The 18,937-nt window shown below is 37.5% G+C and overlaps 1 protein-coding gene across 2 annotated transcripts in view; it reads left to right on the top strand.

Moving 5' to 3' along the window:
- The window catches only part of Sh3glb1 (SH3 domain containing GRB2 like, endophilin B1), a 30,213-nt gene extending 11,509 nt beyond the window's left edge, over window positions 1-18,704 (top strand). Inside the window, exons 4-10 of one of the 2 annotated variants that reach the window (XM_038310965.2) lie at window positions 1,045-1,178; window positions 3,219-3,311; window positions 6,568-6,654; window positions 13,295-13,384; window positions 13,821-13,921; window positions 17,672-17,900; window positions 18,240-18,704. In XM_038310965.2, the coding sequence (XP_038166893.1) occupies window positions 1,045-1,178; window positions 3,219-3,311; window positions 6,568-6,654; window positions 13,295-13,384; window positions 13,821-13,921; window positions 17,672-17,900; window positions 18,240-18,347 (842 nt within the window). In that variant the 3' untranslated portion in view covers window positions 18,348-18,704. The remainder of the gene's footprint in view (window positions 1-1,044; window positions 1,179-3,218; window positions 3,312-6,567; window positions 6,655-13,294; window positions 13,385-13,820; window positions 13,922-17,671; window positions 17,901-18,239) is intronic. The other variant, XM_038310964.2, reaches the window with a different exon arrangement.
- The last annotated feature ends 233 nt before the right edge of the window (window positions 18,705-18,937 follow it).

Raw genomic sequence — 18,937 nt, 5'->3', positions numbered from 1 at the left:
CTTCCTTTCTTTCTGAGGGAGAAAGAGTTTCTTTTGGCTCACACTTGCAGATTACAGCAACAGACACCCAAGAGAGATGGTTCATGCATCTGTATTAGAAGCTGAGATGAACACTAGTTAGTGTTCAGCTCATCCTGTATTTCAGAGTCTGCAGTCCCTGCCAGGGGAGAGTTGCACTCACAGTGAAGATGTGTGTTCCTTCCTCAGTTAACACAGCACAGGCACACCCAGACTCTGTCATGTTGACGCTTAACACTAACCATCACCCCTAGCTTATGATAACAAAATGAATGAATTTCACATAAAGCTTTGTAAATGTCTTCAAGCATTCTTGGTTTGATGTGGTGTTTCCTGTGAGCCATGTGATAGTCTAGTGAATTCCAAAAGGTAGAGCCCCTTGTTATAGGACTAAAAAGCAATCAGAGGTCCATGGGTGCTCTAGTACCTCCACACTACCCCCTAGTGTGCCTCAGTGTGAGCTTCTTAAGATGTAAACTCTAATTTGTGGACATTTCAGGTATGTATGGATACAGAAACAGGGCAGATTATGACTTGGTCTACTTGTTAAGTACTTTAAGTTTTACATTGGGCTATATCCCCAGGCCAGCTTTGTGCCTTCCATGTATCTGTGCTCTTTGATCTCAATGTTAGAAATTATAGTTATGGCCAGGCAGTGGTGGTGCACGCCTTTAATCCCAGCACACGGGAGGCAGAGGCAGGTAGATCTCCGTGAATTCAAGGCCAGCCTGATCTACAAAACTAGTTCCAGGACAGTCACCAAAGCTACAGAGAATCCCTGTCTCAAAAACAAAACAAAACAAAAAGTTATAGTTATGATGTGCTAGGCAGTTAGTTCATCTTTGTCATTTTCATTTAGATATTTTAATTTGCTTTTTAAATAAGTATACCTTTCAAGTAATGTTTGATTCTGAGTTAAGCTGACAACTAACTTTTGAGCAAATCAAATAGGTAAGTTACATATTAATTTTCTAACATTACTAGACAGAGCTTTTAAAAAACACACAATTTTTTGTTCTCTTGCAGGTAATGCACTTATTAAATGTGGAGAAACACAGAAACGAATCGGAACAGCTGACAGAGAGCTGATTCAAACATCAGCCTTAAATTTCCTCACTCCTTTAAGAAACTTTATAGAAGGGGATTACAAAACAATCGCAGTGAGTTGGGAAATATTCCATTTGTCACGTAATTTAGATTTATGCTTAGTTTTTAATGGATAATCCTAGTGCTGGTAAATGTTGCAGATTAAAACATTTAAATACCCTGAACAGGTGCACATTCATCCAGACACAAACCTCAAAGAGCTATTAGTAACACAATCCCCATTTTTCAGTCCTGCATTGTTGTTGATACGCCTGTGCATTGATTTTCATGCATTACTAACTCTCAAATCTATGGTGAATTTGTTAGCATTCAGGCACATCTAGCCCACCCTTTGGAGACTTGGCAGAATGCATCACCTCTGTGCGCATGCCTCGTAAGCAGGCAGTACCCTAACCTGCTGTGTGGTCTCTGTGCACATGCACTGTGCTCCTCCCTTTAAAAGGCAGAACCCTTCTCTCCTCCTCTCCCCAACCCCCGCCCATCTCTCTGCCTCTCTGTGTCTCTCTTAGTCTCTCTATACCTCTGTGTGTGTGTCTTTCTCTCTGTCTCTCTGTGTCTGTCTCTCTGCATCCCTGTATCTCTCTCTCACCCCCTACAAGGCCTCTCTGCACTCCCCCCCATAAAGAAACCCTGCACATGAGTGCTGTCTGTTTGGCATGTCTCTCTCTCACCAACCCTGAGGCCCCTTGGCTTCTGCGCACCAAGGTCTCTCTCACTCTGTTTTACAACAGAAATTCCTGTAATTATGAAAACAAAGTATCATTATAGTATACTTGCATATTAATTTAAACTGAAACTAGAAACCTACTAATTAGTTCTGCTTCTATACTTCAAGTTATTTATAAACAACAGCTATACTAATTATTTCTGCTCCTATACTTTATCTGTGTGTTCCAGGACATGTATTATTTTTAAAATGTTTATTTCATAAACATTTATGTTGTCACTTTTTTTCTAAATTTAATCTGTTAGTCCATGAACTTGTCTTATTGCTAACAGAGAAGGACGCTATTAATGGATATTTTTCCATAAGACTTTCTCAGTGCCACTCACTGGTATACATACAACCTCAAACTTTAATTTGCATATTCTGTTCTACAGAGTGTCCTAGAAGTTTCAGTATGCTTAACCATGACTTCATCTCTGTATACAAAAGTAGTTTGGGCTTGACCTAAATTGATATAACTAAAAAAGATACTAGCTTAAGCCAAGAATATGGCTCAGTATGAGAGTGGGTACCTAGCATGATGAAGACTGGGGTTCAGTTCCTTCCACTAAAAAATTAACATGTCAGTAGAATGAAATCCGATATATGGAATATAAAAATTAAGAAAACAGACTCAACTATATTTAGTATAAAGCATTATACAGTAACTTGAGTTATGTTTATGTATTATTTTGTCTATAAGTTTGAAATTCTGTTTCAGAGTAGTTGAGTTACATTTGTTGCTATAACATAGTAAAAACAGCTTGCCCAGTCTGTAAGGGAGATTGCACATAGGGCTTCACAGAGCCTTGTCCTAGACCCCTCTAACAATCTGAAACAGCTTCTTAGCCCTAGCCACCTCTGACCTCATCCAACTGGCTCTCAGTTGTGGGAGCTAGACTGCACTGTAGGATGGTTAACAACGTCCCTGGCTTCTGCCAAGTAAATGCTATTTTAACCCCTCCTAGTTGTAGCATCCGAAGATGGATAGTGCCAGATGTTCTCCAGAGAGAAATCTGGTGGGAGGTTTCTCATGCCGTTTCATACGGCAAGCTATTAAAGCTAACACACCCTTACTTCTGGGGCATCTTTTCCAAATTCCTTGGATTCAGAATCTGCACTGTCTTGAAGTAGTTTTAAAGGGGCGGGTAAGGGGAATGTTGGGTATAACGTGCCTATAATCGTAGCATTCAGAAAGCAGAAGCAAGAGTATTGCCACAGTTCAGGGCCAGTCTGATCTGGTCTACATAGTGGATGTCCTATCTCCAAGCAAAAAGGAAAGATACCTGTAGGGTGTCTTTATGAGCTTGCACACATCCTCCATGTAGGGTGATTTCTTAAATGTAGATAATCTTAGCTTTACTTTGTTCTTTTTTATTATTTGTAGAAAGAAAGAAAACTATTACAGAATAAGAGACTGGATTTGGATGCTGCAAAAACGAGACTTAAAAAGGCAAAAGCTGCAGAAACTAAAAGTTCAGTAAGTAGTGTATGCTTATCTGTTTCTAATAGAAAAATACTTTGACTTAATAACTTGTATAGACTAAACTATGGCATTTGGAGTGTATTTTTGTCTTGAAAGAGATTCATGAGAACTAAATACATCCAAATAAATACAAGTGGTCATTATCGAGAGGCATTAGTCCCCAACACTGAGGTGGTACTACAACTGCTCTGTGCTTCATTCCTAGTGTGCATGGCTAATAGGCTTTTTTTAAAAATAATTATAGTAGGAAATGGGAGAATATTTTAATCAAGATGAAAATGAATCAAGTTTGAGAATATTTGCCTATGACAAAGTAATTTTCTTTCCATATCTAACTCAAAATAAGTAAAAGAATTATCATCAAGAATAGTTACAAAAGATTGAATAGTGTTAGCTGGACAGTGGTGATGCATGCCTTTAATCCAAGCACTCAGGAGGCAGAGGCAGGCAGATATCTGTGAGTTCGAGGCCAGCCTGGTCTATGAGAGCTAGTTCTAGGACAGCCAGAGATGTTACACAGAGAAACTCTGTCTCAAAAAACCAAAAAAAAAAAAAAGGATTGAATAGTTTCCCTCGTAGCTTATTCAACGAGGAAGAAACCATGTGGATTAATAAGTTTTGCTATATTTTTTAGAAAACCAGCCTTAAAATAGTTTTTTAAATTATCTATTAAAATGATAGTCCAGTGCTTTTATGTGTAACTTTTATTAAGTAGTTTTAGTTTTAAACTTTAGTCTAATAGGCATGCTGTCTATATTTTCATTCTATTATATACAGCACTTAAATTAGATTTAAATTCTAACAGTTTGAAAATAGTATAAGTGAGTGTGAGTTTGTTAGAGGAATTAACATTTTAATTTGAGCTTAGGGATGTGTTTTGTTAAGAGGCATGATGTCTGGACTCCCCACCACAACCACAATCATTTTATAATAAGCATATAGTTACAATGCTAGTGATGTCAATAGTTTTCTTTGGAGAAGGAAAGGTTGAAAATTGCTCCGTGGTGAAATGGGTGCTTTGTATTAGCTACCGCTAGGGAAGAGCTAGCTTTGATAAGAGATTAAATGCAAATTCGCTCTCATTTCCATGTCTCCGTTTATCATGACATCATTACCACAGTGCGATTCCCCTTAAGCAAGCTATCTGTAAAATTAAAATTTATAAAAGAATGCTGTAGATAGCAAGAGACCCTACTAGTTTCTAGTTGTTAAGATAAATGAATTTGTTTGAATTTACTTTAAGATACAAATTTTATAATTAGGAAAGTCTTAACAGGAATCATTGGGAAAAATTATCTAGAGTAGAAAAAAATCTTTGATGATTATGGAATAAGAATAATACTACCAGGCTCCAACACAAACATTTATTTAACAACCACTATGATGCTTCTTTATAATGGCGGCTTTTCAACCTAGAAAAGTGCCGGGAAGCACACAGATCTAGCTGTAACTGCCCTTTGGTGTTACTGACGTGTGGCACCACTGTAGGATGTGTAGGAACTAAATAGAGTCGCCTTCTGAAAAGTGATTCTTCTTGATACATCTGGAAAAGTTGTTGGCAGTTGATACAGCCATGAAATTTCATGTTCAGAATTAAAAGATGATACAGGTGGTATAACCTAGCAATTTATGTAAAGGTTTTTAGAATTACTACATTGTACAATCAAATTTATCTGTAGACAAATAATGAAGATAGCCCAGACAAAAATTTGTTCTTATTTTTTTTCCAATGGTTCATTCTTTTCATTCTTTTTCAGACATTATTGCCATAAGTCTGAATTACTTATTGTCCTATCTTTCAAGTAAATGAAAATGATACAGACCACTGGAAGTTTAGTTTTGCTTTTTATTTACTTAGTTTTTTGCTTTTTTTCCTGATATTTTTCTTGGTGTTGAGTTGGCAAGTACCCTAAAAATTGTTTAATTTCACTGTTTGTTTTGTTTTTTAATGTGGATTATTTTGTCACTGCCCATTACTATCCTAGTAAGGTCTGGGAGCTAGGTTTATTCTACTTTCTAAAATGAGTCCTTTACTGTTTTCCTGTTGTTGCTCCTTTAATTCTCTTTGTGAGATGTACTCTAATACAGAGCTCACTAATAGTGCAAAAATTTCTGCTACCCTCAGTTCACAAATTTGTAGATTAAACTTTTTGATGATTTGGCCCTATCAGTAAAAGTTTTTGACCTACCTGTGTCTAGCATTGACTAATTTATGTCCACTGGTTACTGTATTGAAGGAAGGTAAAGCAACATCACAGGCGTTTCCCAAAATACGCCGGCTTAGTGATGCAACAAGACTTCTACTGAGAGTGTGGCCTCGCAATAGACCACTTGCCCTGGATTCTGTTCCCTGCATTACAAAATAAATAATAATAAAGTGGAATAAGCCAGACATAGATACACCCGTAATCCCGGGACTTTGGAATTAGAGAGTTCCCTCTGCTACATAGTGGTGTTGAGGCTGGCATGGGGTGAATGAGAAACTAAAAAAAAAAAAGTAAATAAGTTTGCCAGAGAATCAAGAAAAAACTTGAATTAGTGCATCTAAATTATATTTGGTAACTTAATATTAGCTTTTTAAAATTTTAATGAGAAAAAAACGCTGTTTTTAGTGTTTTCTAGCATTTAAAGGAATCTGAGAAAAACGGTCCTTCAGGTAATTCACATAGCGTATGTTCTCTCCGTGGACATAACTATTGCCACAGCCATCTAAGTGTTTGCCCTGTAATCCTAGTAGGTTAAAACACTATCTGCACCCGTAACTTTACATGTACGCATTTGCGTTTCAGTTTATTAGAATTACGGGGACTGTGTGACTTTCATACTTATGAGGAAGATCTGGCTGAGAACTGAAACAGGAAATGGTTAGAGATGCCAAAAATACACAGTATAGAAATGAGGTTTTAATAGGAAGTTTGTTGGTATGAAGTAGGCATTTATAGATGAAAATTTAACTGTGTTAGTTAATTTGTAATTTTTAAAGAGGTATGTTTCCCCCAAACAAGTCTGGTTTGAAATAAAATACCAACTGGCTTTTATTTTGAAAATTCTTTATCTTTGCGTAGGCAGCGTTATATAAAATATGTAGAAAAGCAAATACAGTTTGTTTGTTTGTTTGTTTGTTTGTGAGCTAGAAAGAGCAGCAGCTCTCTTAATGCCTGTTGAGCGTGTGCTTTATTGTACAGAAGTAACTTGTTCCGGTGTGTTCATAGGTGTAATGTGTTCTTTGTCTCCCACCTATGCACTTAAGCAACTAAACTCCGCCCGCCTTGAAGGAGATAGCATTATGGTAAATTTCTCTTACATGCTCAACTTCCTGCATGTAAAATGGCTGAAGGTTTGTTGGCCTACTGTGTTTTCTACATCTTCAGTAAAATGCCTTCTCTTGCTATTAGCTACATGTAGAAATCTAAATAGCTAAAGTTAATTATTGATTATGTCTGGGGGAAAAATGCCACTTGTAGTGATACTGAAACCTGAAGATCTGCCAGATTTGTAGGTCATTTTAAAACAGATTTTAAAATCATTGGTGTATAGTGCTCTTTTACATTTAGCAGACAGAGATGGTAGTTTAGTGTTAGTTCAGACTGCAGTTTCATTGTGCTGCTTGTGGCAGTGAAAATCACCAAGATTTACCTTACTTGGAAAACAGTAAAAGGATACAAATTAACTTGATTTTTTAAAATAACTTCAATATTTACCATATTGTTATTTAAATTCAATATAGATTTTTTTTTTCTGCCATTCCAGGATGAGACAAATTCCCGTGGCCAGGGCTGTTCCATATCCAGTGCTAACTCACTTAAAACTTGAGAGTAGTGACAGCCTGAAGTAAGAGAGTGAACGTTGTTTATAGTGACTAATGTACACATCGAGTCAAATTGAAGAGAGGTGTGAGATGTTACATTTGTTTTTGGTTTTTGTTTTTTACTTTAATAAAATAAAATTATGTGAAGATAGGAAAAGAGTTAATTCATGTTAGCCTCTAGCAATTGATAGTCCTTGGAGCTGGGTGCATGGTTCAGTCAGTATAGTGCTTGCCATGCACTCAGGAGGACCTGAGTTTGGATTCCCCAGCACCCACGTAAAAAAAAAATCCATATATTGCAGTGCATATCTACAACCCCAGCACTGGAGGCCAGGGTAGAGACGGGAAGATTCCCTAGTGCTAATTGGTAAGCTCCAGGTTCAGTAAGAGACCCTGGTCAAACGTAAGGTAGAGAGCAGACAAGAAAGACACCTAAAGTCAATCTCTACCCTCTACATATATGTACCACTACCACCACCCCATCATTCACACACACACACACATGCAAATTAATTCTTGGAATTATATATAGTATAAATAAAATTACTGCCATTTAAAGTGACAAGAAATCAATAGTCTACTTAATAATTAATGGGTCATTGATTGCTTTTATTCTATTAGCATTGAATTAAAACATGAAAAATAAATCTGATGTTTTGGAATTTGTCTTTGTTCCCAACTATTAATTTTTGAAATGCTGGCTAAATTACAGATTTCATTATATAGCAAGAGAACGTATTATTTATTTCCATTGTCCTATCTATAGGTAATTGAAAAGGGTGAGACTATTTCAGTCATTTTTAATTTTGTATAAATCAGGTTTTCTTTTGTCCATGGTAAAAATATCTTAAACAATTTGCAAAACTTTGCTTGATTTATTAATAGCATTTGTTTTATAGTCATTTGTCATCTACTTATATTAAGATCTTTAACTGGCAACCTTAAATTTTTTATATTTCAAATTGATTGTTTCTACAAAAAAAAAGTTGTATCAGTAACATTCAATGTCTATATATCCTTTTATTTACTAAAATTTTAGAATTTATACCTGAAAGAAAAGTTAGAAATCATGCATTTCAAACCTTTCGTTTTACGTTAGAGACTCTGTGTCTTTCTATGAAAGGTCAAATATTCTCAATTTGCAAAAACCTAAGTTATTATCTGTAGAGTTATAATATTTTGAAGTTGGTAGTATTGATACATATAAAAGGCAGACTTCAAAATATATTCAGCTATACTGATTTACATTACTATTGTGTTTACTTTGTAAGGGGAGACTATGCCATTTAATACATTTTTCTGTACTAAGTTGTAGGAAATGTTAAATTCCAACTTCATTTCATGCTCTAAATTTCTCTCTAATTTTTAATGCTGGCTAGATTTGGGCAGAGGAAGTGACAAAAGTAAGTAAAATTTTAAACTACAGAATCATGAAACAAGAGTTTAATTGAAAATCATTCTATAAATGTTAAATGGACACGAGTCTTGGAGCTACTCACAATTATAGACTATGTTGCAATTCTTTTAAAATCGGAAAATTCAGGAAATTATCAAGTTTGTTTACTTTAGCAGTTTCACACAGCAGTGGAATTGAGCTCCAAAGATGCTGTATATACCATGGGGAATCCTAGACAAGAGTTAAGCAAGTGGCATCGTATTAGTGCCTTGCTAGAAGATAGATGAATACTTGATTTATTCATTGACAATTATTTTTTTAAATGTAAAGAATACTGAATGTTGTGACCGCCTGTCTTCAGAGAACTGGGTTTTAGAGAGGTAAAGGTAGTTCTCTTGAGCACCAAAATGAAATTTTCTTTCACTTTAGTAGAAAATGTAAATTTTATACCTGTAAAATGTATAGTTCATAGCTGCACAAAACACATCAAAACAAATAATTTTATTTATAATCAACATCATAATTACATTTTCATCATCGTACAATGTGACAGATCTTTTGGGTTTTTTGTCTTTTCCCTTAGTGTCATACTGCTACTTGTAAAAGCTCACCAGTCTGCCTGTTGTCAGCTGCCCCTCTGCTTCTGTTACCATCTCTCACTTTCTCTTGGCTGGGAAAAGAAATTAAATAGGAAAAGTATAATTTTAGTACAGATTCATTTCCAAAGTTAGTTGAGGTCTTCAGACATTTGTCCTTGACTCCCCATTCTCAGACTTAGCAAAGTCTGCATTCCAAATGAGGATAATGTTAGTAATTGAGGGTGGGCACCTGCTGTGGCCTCAGTTTACATAGAGCCTTGGTTTTGTTCTATTACTTAGAAAATTGCTGATTCTACAGTGTGTTTCATGCATAGTTTATTGAACTATTGATTGTGTGGCTTGGCAGTGCAGTGTGAAATGCTTGACTAAAGATCTCATCTTCCTGTGTGGAATCTTAATCGGCCTAGTGTGGTCCCACCATGGCTTCTGAGTTCTTTTAAACCTCCAGCATGAAAAGAATGCAGAATATGTGAGAGAATATAAGTTGAACCATAAAATTGGGCTGTAATAAAAATACCATGACCAAAAGCACCCTAAGTTGGAAAGTTTATCTTGACTCACAGTTGGAGAGGGAGAGTCAGTCCATCATGGCAGGGCAGCAGGAGCAGGAAGCTGGCTGGTCACATTTTCAGCCAGTCTTAGGAAACAAAGAAAGAGAAAACAGGAAGTGTGGCAAGGCTATAGACTCAGAAAGCTCACCACAGAGTGTACTTCCTCCAGAAAGGTGCACCTTCTAAACATTCCATGACCTCCTGTCTTAGGTTTCATTCCTGTGAAGAGACAGACACTGCACTGGTGGCAACTCTTAGAAAGGAAAGCATTCGATTGGGGATGGTTACAGTTTCAGAGGTTTAGTCCATTGTCTTCATGGCAGGAAGCATGCAGCATACAAGCAGGCTTGGTGCTCTCCAGCACCAAGAGAAAGAGCTGAGAGTTATACATCCCGATCTAAAGGCAACAGGAAAGGCGAGACACTGGGCCTGATTTGAGCATCTGAAACCCAGAGCCCACCTCCAGTAACACACGTCCTCCAACAAGGCCACATCTCCACTCCCTATGAGCCTGTGGGGGATATTTTCATTCAAACCACGTCACCTCCCAAAATAGCATCACCAACTTTGGACTGTTCAGTACATGAGCCAATGAAGAACATTTTTCATTGAGACCACCACTTGGGGCATCTTTCTTTAGTACAAATTCATAAAAAAAAAATATGACTATAAGACTGAAAAGTAAGCTGGGCAGTGGTTGCTCACGTCTTTAATCCCAGCACTCGGGAGGCAGAGGCAGGCGGATCTCTGAATTCGAGGCCAACCTGGTCAACAAGAGCTAGTGCCAAGACAGGCTCCAAAGCTACAGAGAAACCCTGTCTCAAAAAAAAACACAAAAAAACCCCTGAAAAGTAGGGGAAATTTATATTTTTTTAAAAAAAATGTATTATATAAGAGTATATGAAAGCATAGTAAATTAGTGTAAAGATTTGAGTTCTTTTAGTATACTTATATCTTTTTATAATTTAAAAGATGTACAGAATTCAAAACTTTATGTTCCTAAAGACCTAACCTAAGTCTATACGCAAGTAGGTAGGTCAACTAAGTTTGTTAGAGCAAATCCTCAGTAGTATGATGAGCTTTTCTAGCATATAGGTACTGGATTGTGATGACACCACCTGATAGTTTACCCATTTTCCAAATTACATCTTAAAGGATCTCTTCATATACAACCCATGTTAAACTGTCATAGTAAATAGGTAGTTTGCTAGCAGTAATTAGATGGTCTTTTCCCCACTAATCTTTACCTTAATTGTAAATTAAGTCAGAAAGAAAAAAGACACTCTAGAAGATCAATGATTATTGGTAAAACTCATTGTCTCTAAGCCTCTCTTCTCTGTCATTTCTTGTTCATTAAACTGATGATTGTTCTTGGAGAGGCCACCTGTTCATTTCCTGACCACCCAGACTCCTGAAAAAAAAACACACAGAAACTGTATTAATTAAATCACTGGGCTGTTAGCTCTAGCTTCTTATTGGCTAGCTCTTACATCTTAATTTAACCCATCTCTATTAATCTTTGTATTGCTTCGTGGCTGTGGTTTTCCAGCAAGGTTCTGGCTTGTCTGTTCCTGGCAGCGGCTATATGGTGTCTCCTGACTCTGCCTTCATTCTCCCAGCATTCAGTTTTGTTTTCCCCACCTAGCTCTACTCTACCCTATCACAAGCCAAGGCAGTTTTCTTATTCATTAACCAATCAAAGCAACACATAACCAGAAGGACTTCCCACATCAGATGATGCTTATCATTCTCTACTATATTGGTCAGGTAGATAGACAGTTCAGGACATTTGACTCTTTTTAGCAACCTTGAAGTTATACTGGAGCTTGTTGAAGAGATGAGGCTCATTCCTGCTGTTTACTTTCTCAGAATCTCAAGTCTGGACAGTGCAGTGTGACTCTCTAGGCTTCCTAGTGTGCTGCTGTTCAGCTGAAGTTAAGCATTAAATTTTTTCAGACTTAGAAGACTAATGCCATGGCTCTAACAAGATGAGTTAATGCTGTCTCTGTTTCCTTTTCTACCGTCACAGCATTGTCACCATTTCAAGTCTCTTGTGTCTTGCTCACTTTCAGCTGACACCTAAGCTTGTCGTGTCTTCATGTTTGTATGCAAGTAGTCATGTTAGTACATCAGACTGTACTTTCACAAACACCTGTATGCAGCCAGCCCACTTTACCTTTGAAGTTCATTTATTTTGATTTCCTGGAGGTTTTTCTATTAAGAAAAGCTATTTTGCAGTCCATCAAGCAGAACAGTAGTGTGGTGACAAGTGTGACCTGAGGTGATTGATATTTTTGTGCCTTCTGGGAAAAGAGCACCGATTCTTTCCGTGAACGTTTTTCTGCTTCCTACTGCCTTCCAGAGAAAATTGACTTTAGGCCTCCTAAAGTATTTGGTTTGACTTGAAGTTAATGTATTAACTTTAATTATTGTGTAATACAATTCAAGCTTATTTTTATAAATCTAGTCTAGTGATCAGTGCTTACTTACTTAGTTCCGCTCCCCGAGTTCTGTCACCAGTAGGATGGTAGAGCAACTGACTGACCATGCACTTCTTTGTTAGCTGGCTTATGGGGTCACTTTTGTCACCAAAGGATGAAAGAGAGAAAAAAGGCTATGGGAGGAAAGCGTTTGACCGTGCTCTAATGCATCTAAGAAGTGACGTTGGTTGTCAGCCTGTGGGTCACTATGCTGGAGACTCACTAGCGATGGTTTCCAGTAGTGGAGTTAAGCTTGTTGTTTCAAATAAACTGTGAAGTTTAATTTTTCCTCCTCATTTTCCTACCAGCTACTTCTAACCAAAGTTTTGACATCTTTAATGCCAGGATTTAGTATATTTAGATTTTGTTAACTTTACAGTAAACTGTTTTGTTCCTGCACCAAACAGAAGCCAGCAGCACCACCTACTTCTCCTTTCCAAAGTAGGCGGCTGGATCTTGGTGACTTGAAGAGTGTTTGTATCATCAAATCAGGGTCTTAGTGGACTTCCTTTTCCTTGAGTCAGTGTACTAGCACACTGAAGACCAGCCGTAACTGCTGGAAAACCTTTAAACCCTAATCTTAATAAATAATGCTCCTGACTAAAGCCTACTATACATACTTTAGAGAGAAATTGTAAAAGAAAGTAAGTTGTAAGACAACCAAGAACTGTCTTAGCAACAAGTGGTTATTAACACAAGAGGTGGAAATCCTTTGGCTTTGAAATTGAAGAGTGTTGTTAACTTTAAGTATGGGGGGAAAAGCACACAGAAATAAATTGGAATTTTTGAACATAATATTGTTTTATACTTATAAAACTATGTGTGGTACTGAGGATTTTATAAAATACTCACTTCAGCAAAATACTAGAAAAGGTATACGATATCATGACTGTCATAATATGTCTTCAGACTGTAAAGCTTTGGCATGAGTCAGGTGTGGGTGAGGAATAAATTCCGTTCATTGTATTTGGTGACACAATTAGGAAAACCAGTTAAGGCGCGCGTGTGAGCGCGCACACACACACACAGAGTTAGGGAATCTTCAAATTCTTATTTGGAGTATATTGGGGGATTTTTTGAGGGGTCCTGTGTAAAGTGAACTAAATCTTCTAATGAGATCCTTAAAGTGTATTCTGATTTAAGTCTGAACAGGAATTACGAATAACTCAAAGTGAATTTGATCGTCAAGCAGAGATTACCCGACTTCTACTAGAGGGAATCAGCAGTACACATGTGAGTACTGAATCATTCTGAACAAAAGACGCTGAGACAGCACTTAGGCAGCTAAGGAGGAGTTTGTGAAGTTAAAGGCATCCTGAGCTACATAACAGACACTGCCTTTAAGGAGAGCTTCTTGCATAGTTATCCATCAAGGAGAGTTTGAAGTGTGAGATTTTAGAAGCAATCTGAAGAAATATTTAAATTTTATATATCATCACCCATTTTGCCGTTTCTTAAATCTTCATGTTGCTTCTTCTTGGCTAAACAAAATTTGTCAATATATTGTTCACCAGTAATTAGACCTACTAAACCTGATCGGAATATGAGCATTAATCAGCTTTGTAGTAGGATACTGCAGGTTTCCTCCCTCGTGACAGTGTTATCCTTTGTTCCTCCTGGCTTGGGCCATTTGAAGAACTGAGAACTGACTGTAACTTTTCCATTGCAGGCCCATCATCTCCGCTGTCTGAATGACTTCGTAGAAGCCCAGATGACTTACTATGCACAGTGTTACCAGTACATGTTAGACCTCCAGAAACAACTGGGAAGGTAGCAATTTCCTTTTCCTATATGAAAGTCATTTGGGTCGAGTGGAGACTGGAAAGGAGGCTCAGTGAGTGAGCACTATGCCCACAAGCGGGAGGACCTGAATAAAGCAGACGGAGCAGCATGCATCTGTAATCCCAGCACCTGACAGCAACGCGATAGGCAGAGACAAGAAAAGCCCCACTTCTGGGCCTAGGGACACAGGGTCCGCAGGGACATGAGGTTCGCAGGGACACTAGGGAGGGCATTGGAGAGGAAACTGAATGGAAGCAAAGCATGACGCATGTGTGTGCAAACGCTGGGGTAAAACTCATCACTGTGCACAGTAACAAAGCATGGCGCGTGTGTGTGCAAACGCTGGGGTAAAACTCAACACTGTGCACAGTAACAAAGCATGGCGCGTGTGTGCAAACGCTGGGGTAAAACTCATCACTGTGCACAGTAACAACAAAAAAAGACATCTTTTTTTTTAAGTCCTGATGAAAGAAGTTTACATGTTTTTATTTTTTATGTGTGAGGCTGGTGAGCTGGCTCAGTGGGTAAAGGCTCCTGCTGCCAGGCCTGATGAGTTGAGTTCAGTTCCCAGAACCCATGTGGTAGATGGAGAGAACTGGCACCTGGAAGGTGTCCTCTGACCACCACATGCCCACCATGGCACACATATATGCACACCACAGAAAATAACTGAAATTTAATAAAAAAATTTAAGATTTTTATCCATAATCCAATAGCAGGGATGACAATTGAGAGAATTAAGGATTTTGTTAGTTTGTATACAGTTCATTTTTGTTTTGCTTTGTAATTATCAGACTTTTGAAGTAACAGAAATCAATGTTACCAGAGATGAGAAAACAATTAAGGGAATGGTTTTTTAGTGCTATTTAAAGTAGATGTATTTGAGACTTAACTTTTCTCTTAATACTGAATACTTTTTGCTATTAGTTGAAGAAGATAAATACAGCTGCATTAATACTTTGTTACCTTAAAGGTAAGTTAATTCTTGATATTAATTTTGGAATAATCCAAAGACCTCGAGCCCCTTACATAATTATTTCAAGTATGATAATACACTTTGAAACAAAATAGTATATAAAGCCCATAGTTGAATCATTTAATTCTCAAATATTTATATAATACCTGCCTTAGGCCCCAAGTACATTCTGGAGTTACATCAGCAAACAGAACAAGCTAGGGTACTTGCCCTGATGGAGCTCACTGATGTTGTAAGGGGACATTGGAGGTCATGTAAAGTCTACAGAGCACCAGCCGTGGATGGGCCAGCCATAGAAAATGGGAAGGAGCAGGGTGTTGTGAGGACATCTATTTGTGGCCCAGCTGCATCTAGCTGAGTTTTCCTGGTGGAGTTATTTTACTGGGAGACATGTAGATGAAGAACAAGGCAAGAGAATGTTACAGACAAACCAGGGTACAGAGGAAAGAGAAGCAGCGAGTTTCTCTCTAAGTAATCACCAGTACTTCATTCTAGTGAAAGCATAGCAGTTAATGGAGGAAGGAATTGGTTGTAAGGCTAGAGAAGTTGACAAGGTTGCCTTAAAAGTAAACCATTAAAAGGTGTTTGGCATTTATATAACCATTAAGAGGAGTAATAGGTGAGAAGGAAAACATTAAAATACTATTTCAAGAAATACTGTTTAAAAAGAGTCACTGCCATGTCCATTCTGAAAATTATCCTTCAGATTTAGGCCTAGACCAAAGTTAGCCAACATCACAAAAGCTAATTTTAGATCTTCAAAATAAACTGTAGCCTATTATTTTTAGATCTGGTAGTTCTGCCTGGTTTACATCTGTACATTCTTAGTGTTTTGTTAGTAGTATTCGTGTCTGAAGGCAGAGCACTTTAAGCCTGAGGAATTGTAACAGTTCCTTCCCACTGTGCCCTGGCACTTTGGAAGTATGTTAACCATTCATACTTAGTTCTCTTAAAGCCACCAAGTCCTTGGCACTCAGCCACTCAGACAGAGCTTCATGGCCGGTGCTGAGGTGAAGCACTGTACAAAGTCAAGCCAGCGCTGTTCTGGTGAAGACGGCCCATCCTGCCTCTGCCTCCCATTAAGGACCAGTAACAGGAGTGGAAAACTGAACCCTTTCATCGAGATACATTTTCCAAGAGGGTCAGATGTCATGGCACATGTCCAAAATCCCGGCAACTGCTTTTTCAGCTTACAGTTACTGAAATTAATAAGGTCTTGATGGGAGTATGAGGAGGGATAGCAACTGGGATCTTGTGTAAAATCAACAAGAGGTTCATGGACATAAGAGGCTAAAGTTTTGAAGAATTGTCTGTATGTATGACTATTAGAATCACCAAGAATTAGGATGTAGTATCATTTAGTGTAGTCAGGAATTACATTTTAGAAATAAACATCTTCAGGTGTTTGCAGCAAAAGGTGGTGGACAGTATACAGTTAAAATAATGTGAAGGTCTGGAGAGTTACTTTGAGAAGAGTGGGAATGAGAAGCTTAGGATCCCTACACTCTTCACCTCTAGATCCAGCCATAAGAGCAGTAAAGGAGAGAAACATGGCTTAAGGAAATAAAGTAATAAAGGGGATGTTGCTGGTAGCTGACTGATTTCTCGGTGGCACAGTGATCATAAAGAGAATCTTATCAGGCTATAGAGGTGGCTCAGTGGTTAAGAAAACTTGTTCTTGAGAGGACCCAGATTCTATTCCCAACACCCATATGGTGGCTCAACCATCTGTAACCCCAGTTCCAGGGATCCAGCACAAATGTGTGGTGCACATACGTGCGTGCAGGCAAAACATTCATACATATAAATCTTTTAAAACATTAAGAAAGAATGTTATTTTTCCATAGGCAAGAATTTCATACAGTTTGCCAGATGAAAGGCCTTGCATATTTTAATGAATAGATTGACTAAAGCATAAATATGGGCCAGGGTGTATAACTTGGTAGGAGAGCATCTCACAGCATGCACAGGACGACTGTTTCAATAGAGCATTGCTGGACAATCAGTCTTAAAATGCAGTGGAAGCTAGACTACATCACTTGATTGTAGTTAGTGGTTTTTCCTTTTAAAATAATAGAAAAATTAACTCATGAAATTTGCCATATTCTCCTTTTGAGTCTTGCATTTCATCATAATTATCAATCATAATAAATTAAACATTTTAATCTCTCAATCTGTATGCCCCTTAAAATAATTATAGCATACTTGTTACTTGGCTGATAGGAAAATGTGATATATTGGTTTTATGATAAAGCTCAGGTAACCAGGTATTTCCCAAAAAACTAAAGAAATTTCATTTTTACAATACTACCTACTCTTTAGCTTTTTTTGTTTTTATTTATTTTGCTTCCTCACAGAGAAGAAAAGAGATTAATATTACTTGCATATATGTGTGTATACATACCTATACACACACACACACACACCACACACACACACACACACACACACACACGGCATATGTATCTTGGCAGCATTTAAGTATCCACGCACATTGACCCAGGAAGGAATGTGAGCCAAAATGTTCTTTAAGTCAATAGAGAGAGACAGCTTTGAAGCAAGCCTTCAAGGGTTTTAAGTTTGAGTGCTACCCAAGAGGAAATGGGGAAGACAGCCCATACTTCCTCCCTGAAATATCAGTGTCTCTAAGTCTTCCTAGTGGGGAAGTTAGCAAACGGTGCCACCAAGTGGTGATAATGAGGAACTTCAGTCACTTTAAGATAGGTAATTGAGGGTTTGGTTTTTTGTTTGTTTTCCAACAGTTTTCCGTCCAATTATCTTTCTAACAACAATCAGACTTCTGGGACACCTGTGCCATCTGCTTTATCAAATGCGATTGGTCCTTCTGCTATGGCTTCAACCGGTAGCCTAGTAATCCCTTCTCCTTCCAACCTCAATGACCTTAAGGAGTCAAGTGGGAGCAGGAAGGCCAGGGTGCTCTATGATTATGACGCTGCAAACAGTACTGAGCTGTCGCTTCTGGCGGATGAGGTGAGTGAGCCCCAGACAGACAGACAGACATACCGGTCTGATAATGTATTATGAATGCTTTGTGAATTTCAGTTGTTAATATTGACACTTAAAATTTATTATGTATAGTAGATCAGTAGAAATCATGTTTTAAATGTTCATACATGTAAGTTCTACCTATGTATGAAACTGCCACTGATAAAATCCATAACTTTTCAGCTAAATGTAAAATTTCAGCTAACTGGATATTTAAAACCCTTAAATAGTAAAATAATTTAAACATATTTAATAAAAATTTGGTTTGTTTGCAGTATGCTTGTTTTTAATATAATTAATAATTGGAAATATTATATTTTGTAGGTAATCACTGTGTTCAGTGTCGTTGGAATGGATTCAGACTGGCTAATGGGGGAGAGAGGAAATCAAAAAGGCAAGGTGCCAATTACCTACTTAGAACTTCTCAATTAAATAGGGAGACCGTGAAAGATTGCCCCTCATGACACCATATTTATATACAGTAACTCTAAAGCAGGTTTAAGTATCTTTCATGTTAATGTCATAAGGGACTGAAAAAGAAAATTTACAAGCCATCAGAAACTGGCAGTTCTGCCAATAAAATCACATGGTTAATACTTCATTACAGATTTATGTTAGAGATTTCATGACAAGAATGTTTTCTTACACAGTTCTCTTTCTACCAAGGTTTCACTAACAAGCAGCTTCTACTTTTGAGCCCCAATTTAAAAACAAAAGGATTGTTTTCTACTGAATTTTTCATTAACGGCAAACTTTTTCTTTTATGCAAAATAAATTTATTATGCATGATTCTAGTGACTCATTTTTTAGGTAAATAGCCAAAGAATAAAGTAAAAACTCATATTTACCTTGCTGCCCAGTAGGAATCAGATGACTTAAATACTGTGCGTTAGTGGGGTCTCCTGGCTTTGGAGTTTTGTTTTCATTTGGTTTGGGTTGGGTTTGTTTATTTTTAAAGCACTACTTGAAAGTCTCTTTTAAACCTAAGTCCTTGAAAAATATTACTTTATTTCATAATGTTG

This window comes from Arvicola amphibius, chromosome 14 (assembly GCF_903992535.2).
Source record: "Arvicola amphibius chromosome 14, mArvAmp1.2, whole genome shotgun sequence".
In the NCBI taxonomy this organism is placed as follows: Eukaryota; Metazoa; Chordata; class Mammalia; order Rodentia; family Cricetidae; genus Arvicola; species Arvicola amphibius.
This window is presented reverse-complemented; position numbering and strand designations above follow the sequence as displayed.